This window comes from Muntiacus reevesi, chromosome 5 (assembly GCF_963930625.1).
Source record: "Muntiacus reevesi chromosome 5, mMunRee1.1, whole genome shotgun sequence".
NCBI lineage: Eukaryota > Metazoa > Chordata > Mammalia > Artiodactyla > Cervidae > Muntiacus > Muntiacus reevesi.
Genome location: NC_089253.1, coordinates 43,158,792 through 43,184,918, shown reverse-complemented (window position 1 = coordinate 43,184,918; position 26,127 = coordinate 43,158,792). Strand labels below are relative to the sequence as shown.

Genomic DNA, 26,127 nt, shown 5'->3' with positions numbered 1-26,127 from the left:
CCCCGCTGCCTTGGCAACGTGGCCCTGGCCTGGATGGAAGGACTCGGCCCCTCCCGCGCAGGGTCGTCAGGCCCAGTCCACGTCACGCCCCCCTCTCCCCAGGACCTCTTCCGCTTGGGACTTTAGGGCCTTTCTGTCCCCTACACCCCCCGCCCCACACCCCCCTCCCCACCCCACACACACATCGTACTCTGATGACCTGAGAAGGTCTTCTGATCTTCTCCTCCTGAAGTCTCCGAAGCTTGATTAACTGTTTTTTTTATCAGTTTGTCAGTTCTCTGGAACGCTGTGGCTCTGAGTCCCAAGATAAGCATGTCTGTTTGGATCTTCTCTCCCCGGCTCCTCTATTCTCTTATCCTGTTGTCATCCTTTTTTTAAAAAAGTTAAATTAATTAATTTATTTATTCTGGCTGCACTGGGTCTTCCTTGCTGTGCACAGGCTTCCTCTAGTTGCAGTGAACAGGGCTGTTCTCTAGTTGAGTGCTCAGACTTCTGTGGCTTCTCTTGTTTTGGAGCAGGGGCTCTAAGGCATATGGGCTTCAGTAGTTGTGGCTCATGGGTGGCTCAGTTGCCCCTTGTATGTGGGATCTTCCTGGACCCGGGTCCCCTGCATTGAAAGGTGGATTCTGAACCACTGGACTGCTAAGGAAGACCCATTCTTTCTTATCTCTCAAGAAATGTGCTATTTACAAAGCAATAGGCACTTAATTTCTCATATATTCCCCACAGTAGCCCTGGATACTGTTAACTCCATTTCCTCCACGACGAAAATGGAGGGCCATGATGGTTTCATCTGTCGTCCAGGAGCGTGAAGCTGCTGCATGTAGCACTGGAAACCGACCCAGGCCTTTCTTCCTTTGCAGAGCGCCCCCCACACAGCAGACACCCAGACGCCTGGCACACACACGACAACCCTTGCAGGGTGTCAGTGATGTTTCCAAAAGAAGAGGCAAGAGCCGGGGCACCTTGTCTGAGGGCTCCCGGAGGGGTGGGGCAGCACCAGGCCCAGGGCCCAGCAGTCCTGACTCCCAGCCCCAGGCCCCTCTCCCGGGCAGGAAAAGAGATTGTCCAGTCAGAGCTGGGGATTACACAGCTAATCCGGGCTCAGACCTGAGTCCGTGCATCCCTCCCTCTGGGGTGGCAGAAGCGGGGCAGGATGGAGCCGGAGGGTGGATTCTCTCCTCATCCCTGTCTAACTGGGTCAGTGGAACCACAAAGCCATGGGGAGAAGGCAGCCCGGTGATGCTGTGGATGGGAGATGCTGGGGATGGGGTGATGGGAAAGTAAGAACAACGGGCAGGGCCCCCAGATCATCCTGCGCCAGGCTCAGTGCCAAGCACTTGCCATGTGTCATCTCCTTAATCCTCCCTCAACCCAGAGCGTAGGAATGATGAGCCCCTGTTTTCAGAAGAGGACAGAGAGTATTAGCCACGCGGAGTGGCCTGCCTAGGACAGCACAGCGGCAGAACTCAACCTGAGGTCTCCTGACCCTCAGTCCCCACCCATCCAGAGCCCACTCTTGCCAGGCTCCGCTGGATATCACCTCCTTCAGGAAGCCCTCTTCTAAGGTATCCCAGACCCTGGCTCTCGGCTATCTCATCCTGTGCCACTGTCTCCCCTGCCAGCCCCCAGACCAGAAGCTGGAAGGCATCCAGGATGCTTCGTTGTCCCCAGATCCACTGCGTCCTGCCAGCCCTGCCTTCTGAGCACGCCCCATGGCCATGACCCATCAGCTTTCACCTGGAATTTTACAAAGACTCCTTGAGGTCTCCCGGTCTCAAGTCTTTGCCCTGCAATCACCTCTTCGCACCATGGAATGAGCAGGACTGTTGTAAACCTGGGATCTGTCTTGCTCCTCCCCTGCCTGAGACCCCCCGTGGTTCCCCGTGTCCTCAGGAAGAAACCCAAGCCCCCTGGCGTGGCACTCAGAGCCCAGCTCAGTTTGGCTGGCTCTGCCCACGCCAGCTGGCTTTGCACCGGGGAATTCGTCTTCCTCCCCTTCCTCCTCCGCCTCCTCCTTCCCAGAGGATCCCTTTGGATGTCTCATCCCAGGAAGCTTTTTTCCACCACTTCATACAACTCTTACACAACTACTGCCATGGGCCCACGTGACTACAGTTTGATCTGATCTTCCCTCTTCTCCAACCCCCAGGACAGAGCTTCTCCTGGGAGGGGCTTACTCAGTATTGTAATCTAATTTTATATTTGGAAAATGAAAAAACTAGTGCTTTTCCTTTGTTGGAAATTTAAGAAATACAAAATAGCAAAAAGAGAGTAGTAACAAAAGAAAGTTGTAACGTGTTCTCAGGGCTTCCCAGGTGGTGCTAGCAGTAAAGAACCTGCCTTCCTGGTCGGGAAGATCCCCTGGAGGAGGGCATGGCAACCCACTCTAGTATTCATGCCTGGAGAATCCCATGGACAGAGGAGCCTGGTGGGCTATGGTCTGGAGAGTCGCCAAGAGTCAGACACGATTGAAACGACTTAGCATGCATGCCACATGTTTTCACTGCCCTGACTTAGTCCCTATTAGTATTTTTGTTATTTTGGCTGTGCTGTGTAGCATGCAGAATCTTAATTCCCCCACCAGAGATCGAACCTGTACCCACTGCAGTGGAAGTGTGGAGTCTTTACCTCTGGACCACCAGGGAAATCCCCCCATTATTATTTTTGCTTCTTTCCACTGTTTTCTAAATGGTTAAAAAACATTTCACAGTAGCATATGAATATGTGCTAAGTCTCTTCAGTCATGTCTGATTCTGTGACCCCATGGACTATAGCCTACCAGGCTCCTCTGTCTGCGGGCTTCTCCAGGCAAGAATACTGGAGTGGGTTTCCATGCCCTCCTCCAGGGAATCTTCCCAGCATATGAATATACTGATCCTTAAAAATTTAGACTTTAATAGAAAAAACTAAAGTGCCTCTACCTCAGAGCCAAATACTGTCTAATCCAATATTATCTTAAATCCTTAAAAAAAAAAAACAAAAAAACCCCACTTTGTTAGTACATCACTTACCTGCAGAAAAATTAGTGTTTAGTGCTTTTTATTTGTAGAAACAGTGTCTAACTATAAAACGATCTTTCACCCTGCTTTTTCAATCAAAACTGTTAGAGTAGTCCATTTTACAAATACATTTAGAAACCTAATTATCTACAGGTTACACCAGAGCATCAAGGTTAAAGACCTGGATTCAAAATCCTGCTTTCCACCACTTACTTCCTGTGTAATTTTATGACCCATGCCTCTATTGGGAAATTAGGATCACATACATCCTAAAAGAGCACTGTTAGGGGTGAGGAAAGTAAATGAGCAGTGCCTGACACAACACCCAAAGAATGTTCAGCTAAATGCACTGGATTAGAGTAAATAGATTAATTCAGAAAATCCGCATCTTTACATTATTGAGTCTTCCCATCCAGCCATGTGATATGATCTCATTTTTTTCAGATCTACTAAATCCTTCACTAAGCATTTAGAATTTTTAAAAATTCTACACATTTTAAAATATAGGCATTTTATGGGATGTTTTTGTGATCTCTGTTCTGATAACATTTTCTAATTGACTGTTGTTTGTGAATGTCATGCTCAGCTGCTTCAGTCGTGTCTCTTTGTGACCCCATGGACTGTAGCCTGCCAGGCTCCTCTGTCCATGGGATTTTTCAGGCAAGAATCCTGGAATGGGTAGCCATGCCCTCCTCCAGGGGATTTTCCTGACCCAGGGGTAGAACTGGTGTCTCCTGTGTTTCCTGCATCACAGGCATTTTCTTTACCATTGACCATGGATGTTTGTGTTTAGTACACTGTTATTTTGCCTTAGTTGATTTTGCATCTGGAACCCTTAATGGAATTCCCCATAAGAAAGTTTGTCCATTGAAGCTTTTCTATTTTCTGTGCTGATGATTGTATTGTTGAGAAATGATGAGTCTAGCATGTTCCTTTCGAATGTCAGGTTCTAGCTTCTTTTCTTATCTCATCAACTAAGAGCTTCAGAACAAGATTGAATAGTGTAGTAGGCCACCTGATGCGAAAGCCAACTCACTGGAAAAGACCCTGATGCTGGGAAAGATTGAGGGCAGGAGGAGAAGGGGACGACAGAGGATGAGATGGTTGGATGGCATCACCGACTCAGTGGACATGAGTTTGAGCAAGCTCCGGGAGATAGTGAAGGACAGGAAAGCCTGATGTGCTGCAGTCCATTGAGGTTGCAAAGAGTCAGCCACAATTTAGCGACTGAACAGCAACAGAGCTTCCTCATGTGGGGTGTGACTTTAATGGGAGTGGTAAAAGCTTAATATTGAAATCCCCAATTCCATTCGTTAGCATTTTTGTTTCTCCTTTTCACTTCATGTGCCTTTAGACTTCCTTAGACCAGCACATTTTAACTGGCAGCTCAGAAACACGATTCCTGCTGTAAGTGTCTGTTTCCCTCCTAATTAGTCATAACTACTTGTGAAAGTGAAAGAGTGCCTGCAGAAAAGAACCGCTGATGCAGGTGCAAAAGGAGATGGAATTCTAAGCAATAACACCTAAAAACCTCTCTAGATCAAGTTGGAGTCTGGAAATATTCACAAGAGCATCAATCCGAGTCTTTTCTCCAACATCCTTTATTGCCTTTTTCTGTCACAGATCTGGATGCTTCCCTGGTGGCTCAGTGGTAAAGATCCCACCTGCTATGCAGGAAATGCGGGTCAGGAAGATCCCCTGGAGGAGGAAATGGCAACCCACTCCAGTATTCTTGCCTGGGAAATCCCATGGACAGAGGAACCTGGCATATTACAGTCCATAGGGTCACTAAAGAGTCGGATGGGACTTAACGACTAAACAATCAATAGCGATAACCAGATCATCTTCTTCCCTAGTCAATCAGAGGTGTGACCTTGAACCTCCCAATGGCTTGTTTCCAAACCAGGCAGTGGCTGGGAGGAGGGTGGATCTGGGTAATAACATTTGGATTGCCCTACCAGATCTGGGCGTGGTTTTGTAAGTTGCCCCAGGGCACCTTGGAAATGGATTTCTCCTCCAGTGAGGCAGGACTGTAAATGTCCTAAAGACTTTGGCCCATTTATTATTTTACAACAAGCATGTGGTGCAGCCAAAAGGAAAAAACGCAAAGTGTGACATTGATTGTCAAGACAGCCTGTTCGTATGAAGTTTGCTGAGGCTTTTGATAGAGACCTTGATTGTATTAAGGCTCAGTTTCACTGAATGGTTCTTCTGAGAGGATGGTATTGTGTTTCTTCTTTCTTCATAATTACATCAATCTTTTTTCTAATCTACTTAGTTATTTTTGACCTAAAGGGGTGGCAGAGTGAGGTCACTAAGAGAACAGTTTGGATCCTGGGTTCTATCGCCTACCAGCTGCCTGGCATCAGATGAGTTTCTGGACCTCTCTGTGCCTCATGATCAGTTACAATGGTGACCTGTTTTAATCTCCGTAAAAGTCCTTACGACGGGGCCCCGAGCATTGGAAGTACTCTATGTTTGCTGTTGTCATTTTTTATTATTCCAGAGACAAGGCTTTTGATCATGCTGCCATATTTTTTCATCTGGATTGACGGCTGTGATGTGTCCCTTTCCCCCTTTTCCTATTCATTGCAGGAGTTTTCTGAGGATAAGAGTCATCATTTCCTGAAGCACCACTAGGACTCACCATAAGGCCATCTGGAGCTGGGACCTCTGCTTAGGGGTGATCTGACCACTGTTCCCATTTCTTTTATGGCCATTTGTTTATTTCCTTGAGCCAGTTTTGAACACCTATATTTTAAAGAATGTTTTCTTCACGGATTGTCCCTTTTTTTAATATAAAATATTTCTCTGCTTTTAACGATTTTGCCTTGAGGTCTAGGGTCTCTGATATTACTATTGTTACCTAAGCTTTCTTTTTATTAGTATTTGGGGGTTTTCTTTTCTTTCTTTCTCTCTTTTGTTGGCTGTGCATCTGGCATAAGGGATCTTAGTTCCCTGACCAGCTATAGAACCTGTTAGCCCTGCATTGGGAATACAGTCTTAGCCACTGGAACATCAGGGAAATCCCTGGGATTTTTTCTTTTTATTTTCCATCTTTCTCTTGTTTTAGGGATGACTTTAAAAACAACCCATAATTAAATTTTCATTTTGTTTTACTTTAACCCAGTGTCACTGTCTTTTAAAAAGAGTCTGACCTATTTACATTTATTGGAACATATATCTTACATTTACTGGAACATATATCTGCCATATTACATTATGTTTTCTACTAAGCATTCTTTCTCTTGATTTCTTTTTCATCTGTTTCCTGAACTTCTATTGAATTAATTGAATTTTCTTTGTGCTATTCCCTTCTTCCCCAGTATTGGTTTCAAAGTTATACATTTTGTTTCTATTTTTAGTGGTTTCCCTTACATTTTTAACACTCAGATGGAAATTTCCTCTTCCAGCAAAAGCTAATCTATACGTCTATCCTCCTGCTGAATTGAAACAAAAACAGGCGATACTGCGTCTCTCTGTACTTACTTCTATCACAGATTCTGCATTCCTGTTTTCTGGGTTGGCCCTGTTTATGACCTGGCAGGGAGGGCATTTCTGGTGCCATGCTTCATGCTCTTGGTGGAGACCTGGCCTCCATCGCTGAAGCCTGCCAGTCTTGTTAACCAGCACTGGTTACAGACTGAAGGCTTGGCCCCAGGCCCTGTGTGTTCAGCTTGGCTGTGTTCCCGCTTCCTGGCTAAGTCACAAGGCTTCAGCTCCCACCCCAGGCCGGGGTTTCTTCCCATTTCTGTCCTTCAAAGAGAGCCTTATTTCGAGTCTACACAGAATTCCCTTGTTCATGTCTGTGTGATTGGAATGTCATTACTAATGCTTTTTTTTCCTTCTGTTTCTTTGAGAAGGAAACGGTGCATCTTAGGTTCTACTCTAATATCTTCAAGTGGATAGCTCCCTATTTTTTTCCCACTAATTTAAACTTGAGAAAGTAAAGTCAATCAGCCTTCGCTGATGGAGCACACATAGTGAGTGCAAGCAGCGTAATTAACGGCTCATGTGACCCAGCCTCCCTCCCTGCTCTCCAGGGCAGAGTGCCCGCACATGCCCCGCAGACCCTCTGGTCCTGGCGTGAGAACCTGTCAGCCTGCCAGTGTCTCAGGGTCCCTCTTTGGCTAATCCTGGTCCTGAAGCCCTGGGCACCATCTGCAGCCTCCATCAGGGAGCACCTGGGAAGTCTCAGTCCCAGGGATCAATACAGTCCCCTCGGCCCACCCACCCTGGCACCTCCTTGGCAGCAGACGCATACTCAGACACCCGGTAGATCAGGTCGAATCTGCAGGGTCTCCACGTCAGCCCCTTTCCCGTCTTTAAGTTGCCCCTTGGAATTCTGCCTACACCCCCTTTGTCCCTTAATACAAAAGCTCTAGTTCCTTTTTTGCCCCACGTAGCCTTTGACTGTTATTTGGGGTGACAGACACCAGGAAGAGCTTACACACCCCTCAACTAATCCCAAACCGTTAGAAATACGAGACTCAAGTTTCAGTTTTTAGAAATGCCAGGACCTACCTTATAAATCAGCAAAAAGCAAAACCTGTTGAGTGTTTATTAGAAACAGATTGAGCCGTTCATCTTCCGTTACATGTTCTTCCTCCCATGACCACTTTGCACCTTCCAAAGACAATTTCCTCCCAATATACAGAACTCAGAGCCACAGAGGACACATGGTCGGGGGCGCCGCTGCTGCAACGGTCATGACGCCATAGCCAGTATTTATGGCTTCCTTCCTCCTTCCAGAATCCCACGTTCCCTCTGCCTCCAGCCAGTACTGCAGCTGCTCCGGAGACTTTACCAGGTGGGGTGACTTAATATCATAAAGATGTCACATCTTTCCAAGTTAATCTACAAACTCACTGCAATTCTGATCAAAATCCCATCAAGGCTTTTCATGGAGCTGGGAAAACTGGTTCCAAAATGGATGCAGGGTCTTCCCTGGTGGTCCAAGGGCTAAGACTCCATGTTCCCAATGCAGGGAGCCCGGGTTCTCAGGCTGCAGCTAAAGATCCAGCACAGCCAAATAAATAAATAAGTATTTTTTAAAATAAATAAAACGGATATAGAAGAACAAAGGGCCCAGGATGGCCAACCTTGTCTTGAAGATGAACAAAAGAATTGAGGGGAGATCTGCCCTGCCAGAGAGTAAGACTAATTATAAAGCTAGAGTGATCAAGACAAGGAGACCGAGCTTCCGATGTATGTGCTCCTTTATCATCATTTTCTATAAGTTCTGCCATTTTGATTTCTATTTCTTTTTTTTGAAATTTTACTTATAGAATAAATTTATTTATAGTTATTTTAGGCTGTGCTGGGGCTTCACTGCAGCGTGAGGGTTTCTCACTGCAGGGGCATCTCTTACTGTGGGGCATAGGCTCTAGGGCGTGGAGGCGTCAGTACTTGCAGCACGTGGGCTCAGTCGGTGTGGCTCCCAGGCGTGGGATTTTCTCCCAGCTCTTGTGGCATGTGGGATCTTTCCAGGTCAGGGATCGAACCCATGTCTCCTGCATTGATAGGAGGATTATTTATCCCTGAGCCACCAGGAAAGCCCTTGATTTCTTTTTTGACATATCATATTAAGAGAGATTTATAAATATACTTATAAATATTATATCTATAAAATATTTATATCTATAAAATATTATATCTATAAAATATTATATCTATAAACATTAGGATATTTGTGTTTCCTGGGTTTTGTTATTTTTTCACTTTGTCACTTCTAATGAGAGACTATTGTCGGTACTGTCCCTTTTTCTCCCTCTGGAATGTTGTAAAACTTTCTCTGAGACATGATATATAGTTATTGAAGTAAATATCCCAGGAACAATTGAAAGGACGGTGCCTTCTCTGTTTCCTTATTGCAGAGTTTGACATTTGTTGTTTCCAGATGTCTTGGTCTCTGTCTTCCCATCAGCTTTCTCTTTATGAAAGTCAGGGTATGTTATTTGGTGCATAGAAGCTCATAACTATAAACACTTCAGATGTTTCCTGCCAACTTGAGAGATAGAGTGCATGTTTGCTTTTTTATGCTTTTTGTGGCTTTGAGGGGATTCTGAAAGATTTGTGGGAACACCATCTGCAACGTTATAAACCACTGGGCCCCCTTCCCCTGTCAGATGTTCCAAATATATCTCCTTTATCATCTCTCTAATAACCGATAATAGTAGCTATCCTCGTACAAGAGAAATCCTGAGGTTTTTTTTTTTTTTTTGGCTGCGCCGCACAACATGCAGGATCTTATTTACCTGCCCCGGGACTGAACCCATGCCCCCTGCAGTGAAAGCTTGGGGTCTTAACCACTGGACTACCAGGGAAGTCCCTGAGAAATCCTGAGTCTTGATCTTATTAAGTTCATTCATTTGAGGGCCTCATTCAAGGAATTCATCCCCAGTCCAAGGTCACAAAGAAAAATCTTATATTGTTTCTCGTTGGTATTTTATGTTTCTTGTTCACACATAAGTGAGCCCTGTGGCAGTGCTTTTGAACCTTGATACTATGGACACCTGGGGCTGCAGAATTTTTTATTGTGTGTGGTTTTCCTGTGCATTATAAGATGTTTGGCAGCATCCCTAAGTGCCAGCAGCACACCATAAGTTGTGGCAACAAAAATAATTTTACACAATTAAAAAAACCCCACTCATCAGCTGATGGCCCTTTGGGTTGTTTCCATTTCTTGGCTATGATGAGTAAAGCCTTTATGAACATTCACAGGTCTTCTGTGGACACATAATTCCATTTCTCTTGGTTAACTACATCAGAGTTGAATTGTGGGATAAAAAAATATCTCTAGACATGGCCAAACATAATCTAGGGGACAAGTGAAGTGAAGTCACTCAGTCGTGTCCGACTCTTTGCGACCCCATGGACTGTAGCCTACCAGGCTCCTCCGTCCATGGGATTTTCCAGGCAAGAGTACTGGAGTGGGTTGCCATTTCCTCCTCCAGGGGATCTTCCTGACCCAGGGATTGAACCCAGTTCTCCCGCATTGTAGGTAGACGCTTTACCGTCTGAGCCACCGGGGAAGTTCATGGCCAAACATAATCTAGGGGACAAAGTCACCCCCTATTAAGAACCACTGATCCATCTGGAGTTTATTGTAAATGGCATGAGGTAAGAAGCCACTCCTTTTTCTCAGTACAGTGAATCAGTTTTACTAAAGAACTCTTCAGAAATTTGTGATGCTACTACTATTACACATCAAGTTCCTGTATATGCAGAGATCTTAAGCAAGATCAAACCAGTCCATCCTAAAGGATATCAGTCCTGAATATTCATTGGAAGGACTGATGCCGAAGCTGAAGCTCCAATGTTTTGGCCCCCTGATGGGAAGAGTCAGCTCCGGGCTTTGGTGATGGACAGGGAGGCCTGGCGTGCTTCGGTCCATAGGGTTGCAAAGAGTCAGACACGACTGAGCGACTGAACTAAAAGTTGAAAAATATGCATAAAAATAGAAAAGATAAAAGCATGGAAAAATGAGGAAAATAAAGTATTAGTCGAGGAAATCTAGAGAGGGAGAGAGACAAGGAAAAAAATAGTAGGGGCCAGATTATCATATGAATAGGCTTCCCTTGTGGCTCAGCTGGTAAGGAATCTGCCTGCAGTGCGGGAGACCTGGGTCCAATCCCCTGGGTGGGAAGATCCCCTGGAGAAGGAAAAGGCTACCCACTCCAGTATTCTGGCCTGGAGAATTCTATGGCCTGTATAGTCCATGGGGTCACAAAGAGTTTGACATGACTGAGCCACTTTCACTTATCAGATGAATAATACATATTCTCAGGCCTGAAGAAGAAGAGCTGTCACATTGAAAAGCGTAATAAGTACCCAGCGCATGAATGAAAAAGGACCCAAGACTGATACAGGAGCCAACCATGAAATTCCAGGGCCCTCAGAAGGCAGATGCAACTTTGTGAAGCGAGAACACCACTCTCAAGGCATAAAGAATTTGAAACAGCCTCTTATCTTGTGGTGATGACGAAACAAATGGTTTGACACTTGGGCCTCTCCGTGCCCTCCACGGAGCTGGGCAGCTCCTTGCTGTTGCCTCAGCGAAGACAGAGGAAGCCACGAGGTGGGGCTGCCCGGGCTAAGTTCGAGAAGGCCACACAGCTTTGCGGTGTCTCTGGAGACACTCACTTCAGCCATCGTGTAGAAGGTCCAGCTGCCCTGAGGCTGCCACAGAGAGAGCGCACGTGGAGAGACCAGAGCTGGAGAGAGAGGGGGAGAGAGGCAGCGGAAGGAGGGAGCGGGGATGAAGGCGCACCTGCTCCCACTGCCCAGCCCTGGAGTGACACTCTTCACTTCCGCTGCGTCCAGATTCAAGGGGGCTCTGTGCCCAGGAAGAGGAAATGAGTTCGGAATATCTAGTCAAGATATAAAACACCAGTTCAGTTCAGTCGTGTCCGACTCTTTGCAACCCCATGGACTGCAACACTCCAGCCTCCCTGTCCATCACCAGCTCAAGGAGTTTACTCAAACTCATTTCCATTGAGTTGGTGATGTCATCCAACCATCTCATCCTCTGTCGTCCCCTTCTCCTCCTGTTTTCAATCTTTCCCAGCATCAGGGTCTTTTCCAATAAGTCATTTCTTCTCATCAGGTGGCCAAAGCATTGGAGTTTCAGCTTCAGTCCTTCCAATGAATATTCAGGACTGATTTCCTTCAGGATGGACTGGTTGGATCTCCTTGCAGTTCAAGGGACTCTTAAGAGTTTTCTTTTTTTCAACTTTATTTTCTGAGATTTTACATTTTTGTTATCATATTTTAGGTTTTTTTAAAAGGTACTTTCAGTTTTGAGAACTTTTTTGTTTGTTTCCTTTTGGTCACACCACGTGGCTTGTGCGTCTCCTGACCAGGGATTGAACCGCCACTCCCTGCAATGAAAGCTGATCCAGTTTTAACCACTGGTCCTCCAGAGAAGTCCCAGTGAACGTTCTAATAGCCTCACTTTATCTTCCGGGTCCCTTGGACTGCAAGGAGATCAAACAAGTCAATCCTAAAGGAAACCAACCTTGAATATTCATTGGAAGGACTGATGCTGAAGCTGAAACTCCAATACTTTGGCCACTTGATGTGAAGAGCTGACTCACTGGAAAAGACCCTGATGCTGGGAGGGATTGAAAGCAGGAAGAGAAGGAGTGACAGATGACAAGATGGTTGGAAGGCATCACGGATTCAGTGGATATGAGCTTGAGCAAACTGGGAGATAGTGAAGAACAGGGAAGCCTGGAGTGCTGCAGTTCATGGGGTCAGAAAGAGTCATACGTGCCTGAGCAACTGAACACCACCACCACCAACCTTCTGAGTTAATAACTTTTCTTATCTCCCTGAAGATAATCATTAAAGTTTATTTTTAACTGAAGTTTTCTCATGCACAGTCTCTGTCTTCTGAGTTCCTTTCTCCTTCCTGTTCATTGTTATGACTTACATGCTAGAGATTCATCTCAAATATCTGGCCATTGTTTGTTGTCTGTTGATTTGCGGTGTGAGGAATGAGCAGGAAGTTTGACGGAAGTTCAGAAGTTCAGGAGTTTGAGTCAACTCCGGGAGACAGTGAAGGACAGGGAAGCAGGTCTGCCTCCTGCAGTCCATGGGGTCCCAAAGAGCCACGGCTGAGCAACAGCAAGTGGGTGACAGAGGGGACTGTGATCTGCAAGGCAGGACTGCGGCCAGCGGCTCAGTTTCCATTTCTCGCAGATGCCCCCTCAGCGCCTCCGGCACAGGCCTGTCTGCACATGCGGGCTGGAGCCGCCTGGCGACGCAGGCGGAGCTTGGGGACCTGCGCTCGGGCTTGCAGGCAGCCAGCCTCGCCCACGGCCTGTCGCCAAGCGCAGGTCAACCCAGATCTCCGCCAGGCCTGGATTCCTGAGAGAGAGTGATGCCACCAAGTTTGCGCTGCTGCAGTAGGTGCCTCGAAACCCACCGGGACTGAGTCAGCTGGGGAGGGAGGAAGCCAAGAACCTTGAGAGTTCAGCGCCTCTGATTGTTCGGAGCTCTTTTCCTGCAGCAGGGTGATCCCACCAGCCATCCTAAGGTCCTCCCTTAACCCTTTATGCCAACAGCCTCAGTGCCAGCCATCCCCCCACCCCCTTGATCTTGCCTACCCCCCAACCCCCAGTCTTGCCCACCCCCACCCCCCGATCTTGCCCACTCCAAGTTCCTGATCACTAGCCTCTGCCCCAGACTCTGGACGCTGACCTTGGCCTTCTCTCATTTCCTGGCGAAGTGGGCAGTGAGAGTTGCCACTCAAAGTTCTTCCTTGAGGAGAGCATCCTTCTCCAGGGTCCTTCAGGGCAGCCCACCCCAGCTGGAAGCCCAGCTTTTTCTTAGCTCCCAGGGTCCTCCAGGCCAAGTGGAGTGGGTACAGGCATGTTGGCAACGTGAATCACCAACTCCTGCAGGTTCCCAGATCCCTCAATAACCACATGCAGGGGAAGCAGTGCCCTTTGGCACACCATCTTTGCCTTGGTGTTCTCAGGGGCAAGTCAGACTGATCCTCTGGTGCCCCGAGAGTTCAGTCTCCTCCAGGGCCCAGAAATGAGCCAAGAACTGTTCCTGGAAAGAGACTGTGTGGGCTCCTGCTTTCTCCCAACAGGATTTCTCCACTTGAGGAGGAAAATGGCAGAGGAAAAGGCTTCCAGTTGCTGTGGCTGGGTCACCTCTGCAAGGGAGACTGAAAATACAACAGACAATGGCCAGACTATATATAAAAGTAGAATCTGACCCACGGCCTGCAGTGACCTGACTGAAAACCAACCTCTTATTTACAGTAACCAGACAAGAACCCAGCCTGTCAGACTTTAGGTCAGACTTGTAGGAAGACTGACGACTCCCTCTAGGATGATTTAGGATAACCCTTGTAATAATTGCCCCAATAAGTGACTGCTTCCTTAATTTTCATTCCCTCTTCCAACTTAGGGGACTTCCCTCATAGCTCAGTGGGTAAAGAATCTGCCTGCAGTGTAGGAGACCTGGATTCAATCCCCGGGTCAGGAAGATCCCCTGGAGAAGGAAGTGGCAACCAACTCCAGTATTTTTGCCTGGAGAATCCCATGGACAGAGGAGCCTGGCGGGCTGCAGTCCATGAGGTCACGAGAGTCGGGGACATGACAGAGCAACTTAACCATCACCTTCCAACTTAAGGTCAACCAGAGGAAGACAAATCTGCTCCCCTAAGCAGTGACATAGGATGTCCCACTTCCGGTCCAGAGCCCACCCAGAGCGCCCCAGGCCGACAGCCTTCATTCAGGGCACGCCTGAAGTCTCCCCTTTTCAACCCCATAAGCTTCCCCACTCCTCTGTCTGCCTTTGAGCTCTGCGGGTCAAATGGCTGTGGCTGACTCCCTTGCTGGAGCTCTTCCTGCCCTGAGGACACACGCAGCTTGTTCTCATTTGCTGGTCTTTACTTTCACAGAGGGCTGCTAGAACCAGCTAGGAGGAAAGTGGGGTTTCCGAAAGAGATGATGGAGGTGCTGCGGTCAGGAGATGCTGGAGCACCGACAGTCTCTGTCCGTCCACGGGGGCAGTGGACTAGATGTGCAAGTGCAGTGAGCTCCCGGGCAGAGGGAGCAGCCCAGCCCAGCTCTGACACCATCCTTTGCTCTCCCCAGGGGCCAAAGTCACCCGGTCAGGGTCGCCAGGCCCGGGCCTGTCCCCAGGAGGGTCTGTCCCACTTTGGCCCTGCAGCTGAATGTCCATGTGAAGGAGAGGACTGTGCCCTTTAGTGGCTCTGATCAGCTTCGTGTCTTCCTCCCGACCACCCTCCAGAGAGACATATTCTCAGACATTTTCCCATCACTGACAGCCCTCAGGGCCTGGTCTGAGAGAGCCTGAGGGACCTAGTCCTGAGCGAGGGAGACTACCCCAGGGTCACAGCCCTCTCTCCTCCCCTGATCACCCTCAGAGGCAGGACAAAGGTAGGAGGTGACTGGATTCCCTTCGCCTGACCTGATAGTGAAGGGTGGATCAGACAGGTTGGGTCAAGTTATGCTGCAGTAACAGCAACTCGAAAAGGCCAGTAGTGGGACTTGCCTCGTGGTCCAGTGGTTAAGAATCTGCCTTACAATGCAGGGGACGTGGGTTCGATCCCTGGTCGGAGAACTAGGATCCCACAAGTCTCAGAGCAACTGAGCCCATGCCCTTCGACCAGAGAGAAGCCTGCATGCTCCAACTAAAACCTGATGCAGTCATAAATTTAAAAAATTAAAAAAGAAAATGCCAGTAGTGTAAAACCACAGGTCTCTGCTCAGCCACTCCACATGCCTTGCTCTATGCTGTCCTTGGAAGTGAATCACCCACTCTACCCACAGTCCAGCATCAGAACCTGTTACGTGGCCCCTCCCAATTGCAGAGGGGACAGGGAAGTTTGATTTTCCCACGTTATGGATGTGCAATAGAAAAGGTCTTGCAAGGAGGGCTTCACTCTGTTGGCCCAGCCTCCTGTACTCCATAAAAGTCTAATCTTGACCTCCTTTGTCTTTTTCACAGCAGTAAAATCCGTGGCACACACGCCAAGATCCATTGTGTGTGCACCTAGTGTACTTAGCCAGTCTCCTGTTGACTCCACAAGCAATAAAATGAATAACCTTGCGAGTGCCTTTGTTCACACATCAACAAGTTAAACGTTCTGTGATTCAGTTTCTCATCCATAAATAGGGATAAGCGTACCTATTCAAGGGTGGGGAGAATTAAGGAAGATGATATATACTGAAGCATTTCGTATGATGCCTGGCATCCAAGGGACTCGATAAGCTTTAGTAATTATTACCATTATTTGCAAGGGCAGTTATAGAGGGCTGGGGGATGCATGCCGCTTCAGTTTTGATCCACACTCCCTGAACCCAAAGTCCCCCACTGGCAATGTCTGTTCCAGCCTCTAGTCAGTTTCCCCAGCCACCCACCCGAGGGCACTGCTCTCAGCTGTTCTGTGCTCCCAGGCCTCTCCGTGGGTGTTCAGGCTTTCAGTCCTGCTGCTGGAGCCACGCCTCCTCTGACACCATGAATGGCCCCTAAATAGGGCCTCTGGGTGTGGGATGGGTACATGCAGGTATTTCTCTGCCAACCCATCACCCCTGAAGCAGGCAGGCAGGAAACCTTAATCGCCACACAGATGCCTCCCCCTTGGCCCTCAAGTGACATTTCCTGGAAGTCTCAACCTATTATGAGTTCTCTCATTAGAAACAAGAGAAGTTGGGACTTCCCTGGTGGTTCAGTGGTTAAGAATCTACCTTCCAATACAGGAGATGCGGGTTCCATCCCTGGTCTGGGAACTAAGAACCCACAAGCTGCAGGGCAACTGAGCCCGCACACCACAACTTGAGAAAACCGTGCGCCACGAGAAAGACCCAGCACAGCCAAGATTTTTTTTTTTTAATTTAATTAATTTAAAAAATTACTTTAAAAAAGAAATGAGAGGTAGACTTCCTGAGAGGTCAGATCTCCTCCTTTGAGCAGGAAGCTCTGACGCTGGGCAAGCCTTCCCAGAGAAGGGGCTTCTCCTCCAGGCTGCACTACAGGGGGCTCCCCATGACCCTTCCCTCCAGTCATTCCTGAGAGCCCTGAGAGCCCCAAGCTATTTGCACCCCAATGCCTCCCCACTGTGGACACCCGAGCCAGCTCACCCAGGCTGGGCTATTCTCTCTGCCTAGCTAACAAGGATGGGAGGAGAAGGCAGCAGGCAAGGCACGTGGATCACAGTGCTGCTCCCGCGCCCGGGAGGCACGGGGAAGCAAGGACAGCCCCACCTGAGCACAGGTGACTGACCCTCCCACCGCCCCAGCGGGGGCTGCTCTGAGCCACTCAGCTCCTCTCCACGCCCCTCCTCTTGGCCAAGGGCCCCTCAGCTCCTGCTGTCCTGCACAGGGGCCCTCTGGCAGGTGGCTGGCTGAGACCAGAAAGCATGTTTATTTAAGTGAGGCTGTCTCTCTAGACTGTGTGGATGTCCAGAGCGGGGACCATAGTTAATTTCTCTTCCTGTTTTTTTTTTTTTTTTCCTTTTTTCCCCTCTTTGTTTCTGGAGTTCAGTAAACACAGACCAGCCCAAGGGCTTCAGGAAGACACCAATTATGTTTTGAAAGCGAAAGTGTTAGTCGCTCAGTTGTGTCCGACTCTTTGCGATCTCAGGGACTGTAGCTCACCAACCTCCTCTGTCCATAGAATTCTCCAGGCAAGAATACGGGAGTGGGTTGCCATTCCCTCCTCGGGGGATCATCCTGACCCTGGGTCTCCTGCATATGAGGCAGATTCTTTCCTGTTTGAGCTACCAGGGAAACCCGATTGTGTTTTAGGATCCAAGTATCCCAGCCAGCTGCCCCGGCCCTCCCCAAGCCTGAGAGTCCGAGAGGATCAGGGAGGCCCCCTGCCCAGAAAACTCAAGGCTCACTGCTTCTCTCTTGGAAGTTTTATTGGTCCTGGGGAAAGGGAAGCAGGCAGACCCCTGCCTCCTGCAGAGAGTGCTGCAAGCCCTCACTGTTTCCCGTTGCCGTTGATGGGCCGGTTCACGTGCTCCGGGGAGGCCAGAAAGGCCTTGAGCTTGGGCCGGGAGTTGAGGCGGGCCACGTAGGCTGAGAGCAGGGGGAAGGAGTCCAGGCAGCTAGGGGCCAGGACCTGGTGAATCCGAAGCAGGTCCAGCAGGTTGTAGTCCGCAAAGGAGATCTGCAGGGCCGAGCGAGGTGGGACTCAGAGGGTGTGGGAGTTGGGGGGCAGGGCGCCCGAGGCGGTTCCCAGCTTCGCTGAACCCATGACCCCCGTGCTGTCTCTGCCCGGATGCGCCATGTGGACAGAGTTGGGTGCAGAAGGGGCGGGGACGGGGCCGGCTCACCTGGTCGCCCACGATGAAGGCCTGGCCACCCTTGTTCTGGGACAGCAGGGTCTCGAAAGGCTTCAGGTGCTGGGGCAGTGCCTTCACATAGTCCTCCTTGCCCGCCTCCTGCCAGAAGAGGCCACTGCGTATCATCCTCCTGGCCCTGGCCTGCTGCCCACCCCGTCCCCATCCCCCGCCCCCGGGGATGCTCCCTGCCGTCTGCTCCATCTCAGTGGATCCCACCCGCCCAGCCCCGCCCTCCTCTCCTCACTCCCCACCCCAGGCTATTGCCACATCCTCTCCATTTCAGAGGCTGAGCCTTCTCTAGTCCACTCTTGTCACGATCACTCCCCAGGCTTGCAAAAGCCTCACAGGATCTTTCCAGATCGCACAGACACCACCGTGCTTAGACTCCCCAAAGAGCATCTCCAAGCCAGCTGGCCGAGGCCTTCAGGAGCGGGCCTGCTGTCCCTTCAGCTCCATCCATCTCCTGACACTCTCCTTCGCACACACACAGAGGCACACCCTGCCTCTGCGAAACTGCTCCCAAGTCCCCAGATGTGCCCTGTGCCTGCACACTTCGTGCATCTGAAAGTACCAGCATCCCTTCCAGAAGCTCCTCCTTCTGCACCTGCTCCAGGAAGCCCTCCTGACCTCCCCGGGCTGAGGATCAGGGAACCACCTCTGGCTGGTCGTCTCCTGTCCTAGCACCGTTCTGCCATGGCCTGCTACCTGACCGGGTCCCTCCTCCAGGCAGGGAGGCAGTGGGGTATGTCCAGTCTATAATGGCTCTTGATTCCCACCACCCCCTCCCCAGAACCGGACGCAGCCCCGGGGTGGGGATCAGCCACAGCCACAAGAGGGGGAGGAATAGGGCGGGAAGGAAACCAGCCCCTCTCTTTCTTTGTCCTCCGTGTCCCCCCCCCCCCGCGCCTGCGCTTACGTAGTTGGTGTAAATGAGGGAGATGTATTTGCAGCGAAGGTCCTCCACGCCATCATTCACCATGTCCACCAGGGCCGCCTCCCGTTGGTCCTTCCCATACAGCCCTGGGGTGGCGGGAGAGCAGAGGGCGTGAGTGGAAGCCTGAAAGCCACGGCAACCTGACCTCCCGCAGCCAGGCCACGTGGCTGCCGGTGTGCCTGGGCCAGGCAGGAAGAAAGGGGCTGAGTCCGTGCTCAGAATTCAGGGGCAGGTGGCCCCGCTATAGGGCAGGGATCTTCCCAACCCAAGGACCGAATCCAGGTCTCCTGCATTGCAGGCAGATTCTTTTTTTTTTTTTTTTTATGAATCAAAGCCCTTTTAATTTTTTTTTTTTAATTCCAGGAGACACACTTAACCAACATATTGCTAATTGGGTACCACCAACATATAAATTATAAAATGTTATGATATAATTGTTCAGTGGAATACAACTTCATAATAAAGTGAAGTGAAGTGAAGTGAAGTCGCTCAGTCGTGTCCGACTCTTTGCGACCCTATGGACTGTAGCCTACTTGGCTCCTCCGTCCATAGGATTTTCCAGGCAAGAGTACTGGAGTGGGTTGCCATTTCCTTCTCCAGAGTGCAGGCAGATTCTTTACCAGCTGAGCCACAAGGGAAGCCCAAGAATACTGGAGTGGGTAGCCTACCCCTTCTCCAGCGGATCTTCCCGACCCAGGAATCGAACCTGGGTCTCCTGTGTTGCAGGCGGATTCTTTACCAACTGAACTACCAGGGAAGCCCTAGATAACCTCCACACGCCTCCATTCCACAGGGTAGCTGGGCGATTTGGTTGACATGGAGGAGGCTCAGCAGGTGCTCAGGAAGGCTGGCTGATGCCGCCGGCCCCGGGCCTGGGCTGAGCCACCTGCAGCGCCGGGACTCACCGAGGGTGCGGCCCAGGTGTCGCAGGATGGCATTGGACTGGTACAGCGTGAGGTCTCCGTCCTGGAACTTGGGGAGCTGCCCGTACAGCTGGGGGGACGCACAGCTCTGTCAGAGGTGCTGGGCTCGGCTGCCCCTCACCCTAGTGTTGCGCCCCACTCGCCCCCACAAGGTCCCGCCCCTGAGCCGGGGACGGGACAGAAGTACTCACGCAGGAGGCCTTGAGGGGGCCCTGCAGCCAGGTCTGCATGGCCACCACCTCCTCCTTCCAGCTCTGGTCCTGGTCGGCCAGCAGCATGCGCATGGCCTCGCAGCGCCCTGGGGGAGGGGAGGACGGGGCAGTGAGGGTGGGCAGTGCCCTGGGCAGGGGCCAAGGGGCTGGGGGCTGCTCGGAAGACCTCACAGCACTAGGCAGAGGGGCGGGCCAGGGCCGCGAGGCTTGAGGTAGGCTAGCCCCGGCAGCTCCAGGGCCCAGGAAGGAGGCTGGAGTTAGTAGCCACGTGATGCCAGGGGGAAAAGCGGGGGTGTGGACTGCAGCCCCCAGCCTCTGGCTCCCCTCCCACCCCCACCCTGCCATCCCAGGCCCCTACCTTGAACCGGGAAGTAGACGATGGTGTAGGGCGGCACTGCAAGATGCACAAAGAAGCCACTTAACGGCGGGAGAGGCCTGTTCCGGGGGAGACGACTACGGCCCGTCCTCCCCGGGGTCCCATCCCCGGCTCTGGGCGCTCCAGCCCGGCCCCTCGAGAGCCCAAACTGCCCCCCCCCAAACACCCTGGGCGCCCCCCTCGGAATCCCTGGGAGCCCCAGGCAGTGGGAAACTCACTCCTGGCGACGGGGAAGTCGGCAAAGGCGGCGGTGGCGGCGGCGGCAAACCTCCAGCGCGCTCGGCAGCGGCCTGAGCCTTATAGCGGTGGGCGCGCCCCGCCCCGGCCCGGCCGGCCGGCCCGCCCCCCGTGCTGAGTCACGGCGCTGGCCACGAGCCGCGGCGCCGCTGCCCCTCGCCCCACCGCTTAACCTCCGTCCCCTGGGGGCCCGCAGCCTGCCCGGGACCGACTGCCGAACGTCCGCCAGGCATTGATGGGCGAGGGCTTCCAGAGCCCGGAGGGTCCGCGCGGTCCGACCCCTAGTGGGGTCGCAGACCCCAGACGCGCAAACCCCTGCGTGTGGACACTTGTTCAACAGACAAAAGGCAGATGCTTCACACAAAGACGGAGACACACCCCTGTGCACCGACGCCCGCACACCCAGCTCACACCCTAGGTTGTCTTTTCAGACTCATGGACCGTTTGGAGGCCACCTTGGGGTTCTTGTATGACTCATGCGCCCTGCTGCCCCTTCCTTACCATTTTTCTCTAAATTAATTAATTTAAAAATTAATCGGGCTTCCCAGCTGGTGCTAGTGGTAAAGAACCTGCCTGCCAGTGCAGGAGACCCTGGTTCCATCCCTGGGTCGGGAAGATCCCCTGGAGAAGGTCATAGCAATCCACCCCAGTATTCTTGCCTGGAGAGTCCCATGGACAGAGGAGCCTGGCGGGCTACAGTCCGTGGGGTCACAGAGTTGGAGAAGAGTGAGGCGACTGAGCACACACAAAAATTAATTAATTCTCACTTCAGCTCAGATATGCCTGCAGAGGGAACCTGTCTTACTCCCCTAAGTGGAAGCAAACACCACTTGTGACACGCACCTCACCATAGAAACTCGACCTGAGAACAACATGGTTTTTTAAATCCCAGACAATGGGACACTGTGTGTGTGTGTGTGTGTGTGTGTGTGTTAGTTGCTCAGTCCTGTCCGACTCCTTGTGACCTCATGGACTGTGGCCCACCAGGCTCTGTGGTGCATTAAATTCTCCAGGCAAAAACACTGGAGTGGATTGCTGTTTCCTTCTCCAGGAGATCTTCCCGACCTAGAGATCAAACTCAGGTCTCCTGCACTGGAGGCACATTCTTTACGGTCTGATCTTCCCTTTTCAAACGTGCCACTAGCAGCAAAGTTAGGAGTTTCTGGCACAATTACACCCAGCTGATCAGTGTCCTTCAGTTCCATCAGGTTTGAGAGCGATTTTAAAGGATTCCAGGACAAGCATCCAAGCTATTTAACCCCAACTGTCCACCTGGGAGCCCCTTTCCGGGTTGTTCAGGCCCTACTCTGGGTCTCCCTGATGGCAGTGATGGAGAAGCTTCAGAGAGGGGTGTCCAGGCAGTGTTTCATAAGGACCCCTCCCCTAGAGCTGGCTGAGCTGGCTGAGACTCCAGAGGAGCCAGGCCCCAAGCAGGACGCCTTGGGCTGGGCCCTGGCTAAGCTCTCCAAGCACAGCCAAGTGGAAGCTTCTGGACTTGCTGACTGTGTGGGGAAGGAAGCCTTATGGGAGACAGAGAGGGGGACCCGGGAGGAGAGGCAGCCACTGGGAGGACATCCAGCATCCTGCTGGACCTGGCGAGTCCAGGTGTTTGTGGAACTGGGGTGGCGGTGGGGGCAGAGGCAGAAAGAAAACCCAGACAGGAGTCAGGAGCACCGCATTCCTGCCTGAAGACCAGTGCAGCTCTCCTGACCCCCTGACATCTCCTGCACCCCTACCCACCCCACACCAGCAGGGATTCTTCAGCGGCCATGCAAAGCTTGAGCAATACCGTCAATATGTAACTTTCTAAGTGCCTAATGAAACAATCATTTCCTTATACATCACGACTGGCCGGGGCAGAGGTGGTACAGGCGGGGACAGGCACTGCTGTGAGGCAGTCAGTTTTGGCCCCCGGCAGGGCTGGGCCAAGCCATCAGCACAGCACCGCTGCAGGTTCCCACCCCCCAGGGGCCAGCACTTAGGGTCTCTGCTCCTCCCCACTCACAACCTTCTTCCCTCAGGTCCCACCAACACCATCTTCATCCCTTAAGGCACAAAACTCTCTTTTTCTTCCAGAAGAGCTCCCTTTGCTTATTCGACCTGAGCTAAGAGTCACCTGAAATTTGCCTCCCCCAGTTCTTAACATCCGGTATTCAATGAACTACAAAGAGCAAAGAAAAAAATTAAGAAACAGTTGCAATTTTGTATCAAAAACAACCCGCCTGTACAGTTCCCTTCCTGCCACATTCTCCCTTGGAAGCACATTCCACAGCCCTGATGAGGACCACGCGCCCCCCACCTGCAAAGACACCTCCACACCCACACCCGCACAACCCTTTGACACACATCACACACATGCAAACACACCTGCACACCCCCACGCAACATGATCGGGACTAGAATCTCACCAGGCCCCGCAGAGGCCCCCTCATCTGGGCTCTCCAGGGCCTGAGAGGGACAGCCAGGCCTCAGGTCTTCGTGTACAGGCAGGGCCCTTTCTGCTGCTCACTCGCTCAGTCGTGGCCGACTCTCTGCGATCCCGTGGACTGCCACACGCCAGGCTCCCCTGTCCCTCACCAGCTCCCGGAGCTTGCTCAAACTCACGTCCATTGAGTCGGTGATGCCATCCAACCATCTCATCCTCTGTTGTCCTCTTCCCCTCCTAGGTCTGGGCAATTGAAGTGGGGGGGTGAGGTGGGCAAGGTTGGGGGGTGACCCTGGCTGGTGTTCCCCGCCCCCACCCGTCCTGCTGTGGCCCCAGCCCCAGATCTCTGTCCCTTTCCCACGGTTCTGAGTAGACTTAACTCAACCTCGCTGATTGCCCTGGGGTATACAGGAGCATTTGTCTACCCCTGCACGCCTTCCCCGTGCCACGTGGGCCTTAAGAGATCTCCAGGGTGCGTTTTATTTTTTCAGGCAGGGCTTTATTGGGGCCTCTACCCGGGTTCGATCCCTGGGTCAGGGAGGTCCCCTGGAGGAGGAAATGGCAACCCACTCCATTGTTCCTGCCTGGAGAATTCCATGGACAGAGGAACCTGGTGGGCTACAGTCCGTGGGGTCCCAAAGCGTCTGACACGACTGAGCGACTAATCCTTTCACTTTTACTTTCTGGTAACAGCAGGGGAGATGGAAAACAGAGCAAGCAACAGTTGCCCTTGCTCTCTGGCGTGTTGTGGGGGGCAGTGGCGGTGAGCTTGTTCTTATATTGAGTGAGGGTAGGGGTGTGACCAGGGGTCAGGCCAGAGGGCTGGCTTAGGTGTTTTGTCCACTCCTCTGTTGGTTCCTGGGTTCGTTTCAGCTTGTCGCGTCCCCCTCTCCTCCCACGGCACAGTCGCAGGGCCATCCCGGGCCGTCCCTGCCTGCTGGACCTCAAGGGTGTGTGTGGTGTGTGTGTAGCACGCATGCTCCTCAGATTCTGGCCCGCTGTCCTTGCTCCGGCCCCACCCTCCCCCTTTATGTGCATTTAGTCAGTTCCGTGTTCCCTTTATCCCCACATTCCATTCTGCTGCGTCTCAGGTGTGTGAACACTCGATTTACATAAGTAGCGCCAGGCTGCCGTCCAAATGGCTGCTCCAGCCCGCCCCAAACCCCAGCTCCTCTTCAGATTCATTCCTACCCTTCAGACTCATTCCAGACCCTTGTACCCCCAACACGCAGCATCAGCAGCTTTGGCATGTTTGCCAGTCCCAACGGTATAAAGTTGCTCTGAATGGCATTCCTCTTTACTAAGGATCTGTATCATCTCTTCCCATGCACCTTGAATTTTGCTTTCCTCTTCTGTTTTGCCCTTCATATCCTGACCATTTTCTATTTGATTTGCTGCCTATTTCTTGTTGATTTGCAGGAGTTTATTCTAGATATCAGGCTTCCTTGGTGGCTCAGACAGTAAAGAATCTGCCTGCAATGATGGAGGCGCTGGGTTCCCATCTGGGTTGGGAAGATCCCCTGGAGAAGGGAATGGCTACCCACTCCAGTATTCTTCTTGCTTAGAGAATCCCATGGACAGAGGAGCCTGGAGGGGGACAGTCCTTGAGGTCACAAACGTTTCAAGCATTACAAAAACCTTCTCTGTTCAGTCTGTCTCTTCACTTTGTTCAAGATGTCTCTGCTTAAACAATGTAATCAAATTCATAGAAGTGTTTTGTTAAACAATGTAATCAAATTCAACAGGAGGCTTTTCTCTGGGGGAGTGGATTGCTTGCGTTTTGTGCTTTTGAAACTTTGTTTAAAAATCCTTTTATTTCTGAATGTTTCTATTTTGTTCTGTGTCCTTTTTAGCTATGCTGTGGGGCATGAGGGATCTTACTTCCCCAACAAGAGATGTAAACTGTGCCCTTTGCATTTGAAACAGGAGTCCTAACCACTGAGCCACGGGGGAAGTCCTGTTACTATTTGTTTTAATGACAGGAGAGAATACATGGAACATTATACTTGCGTAAGAGGCAGTATTTTCTAGTTAGGTCACACAGCTTGGGGATTAATAATAAAACAAAAACAACTTAAAAAAAAGTCTTTAATTACGGCCCTGGATCACAATAATATGCTCTTATGTTTTCTTTTATTAACTTTGTCAAGTCACTTTCACATTTACACCATCAACCCATCAAGAGGCCACTTTGCCTGTACTGTCAGGGAGGAATTCACCTCGCCAGCACCATCTACTGAACAAGGTACTGATTTATATATGGAGCTCCTGAAGGTGTCGGGTCTGCTCGTCAGTTCTGTATCCTCTTCTGTGTCTGTTCCTTGGCCACTGCCATAATTTTTCAAAAAATATTTATTTAGTTAATTTACTTATTTGGCTGTGCCAGGTCCTAGTTGAAGCACGTGGGGTCTTTTAGTTGCAGCTTGTGGCATGCAAACATGTGGGAGCAACCCGGGATCGAACCCAGGCCCCCTGTATTGAGAGGAAGGAGTCTTAGCCACTGAACCCCCAGAGAAATTCCCGCAATTTCTTTTTTATTATTACTATAGCCTTACAGGGCTTCCTTAGTGGCTCAGACAGTACAGAATCTGCAATGCAAGAGACCTGGGTTCGATCCCTGGGTTGGGAAGATCCCCTGGAGGAGGGAATGGCTACCCACTCCAGGATTATTGCTTTGAGAATCCTATGGACAGAGGAGCCTGGTGGGCTACAATCTGTGGGGTCACAAAGAGTCAGACATGACTGAATAACTAACACTTTCACTTTCATGGTCTTATAACTCTGGTAAGGAAACGCACACACTCCTTCCCCGAGCCCTCCTCTTCTTTGAAGTTTTTCTTAGCTATTTATGGATCTTTATTCATCTATAAAAATGATTTTGTGAATTTATCAAATTTCTCCAAAATATCCAACTGAATTTTGATTAGGACTGCATTACATTTAGAGATGAATTTGGAGACAACCACATCTTGATAATTTTGTCATCTTACCCTATATTATTGTCTGAAAGAAAGTGAAAGTTAGTCGATCAGTCGTGTCTGACTTTTGCAATCCACGGACTGTAGCTGACCAGGTTCCTCTGTCCATGGAATTCTCCAGGCAAGGATACTGGAGTGGGTTGCCATTCTCTTCTCCAGGGGTTGTTCCTGACCCAGCGATTGAACCTGGATCTCCTGCTTTGC

At 50.7% G+C, this 26,127-nt stretch overlaps 1 protein-coding gene across 1 annotated transcript; it reads right to left on the bottom strand.

Moving 5' to 3' along the window:
* Window positions 1–17,394: 17,394 nt before the first annotated feature.
* On the bottom strand, window positions 17,395–20,624 carry LOC136168871 (glutathione S-transferase P). Its single transcript, XM_065936591.1, has 7 exons — window positions 20,502–20,624; window positions 20,266–20,301; window positions 19,887–19,993; window positions 19,678–19,765; window positions 18,755–18,858; window positions 17,830–17,937; window positions 17,395–17,663 (listed from the first exon to the last, which is right to left on the bottom strand). Coding segments are annotated over exons 1-7 (633 nt in total). The 5' UTR covers window positions 20,503–20,624; the 3' UTR covers window positions 17,395–17,474.
* Between the last annotated feature and the right edge of the window lie 5,503 nt (window positions 20,625–26,127).

Bases quoted from the DNA above. Each gene is read 5' to 3' on its own strand.
- LOC136168871 (XM_065936591.1), bottom strand. The intron at 19,994-20,265 runs GTAGGGGCCTGG...CCCCTCCCCCAG, and splicing joins CGTCTACTTCCCGGTTCAAG to GGCGCTGCGAGGCCATGCGC. The intron at 17,938-18,754 runs GTAAGCGCAGGC...CTCTTCTGGCAG, and splicing joins CCCTCATTTACACCAACTAC to GAGGCGGGCAAGGAGGACTA.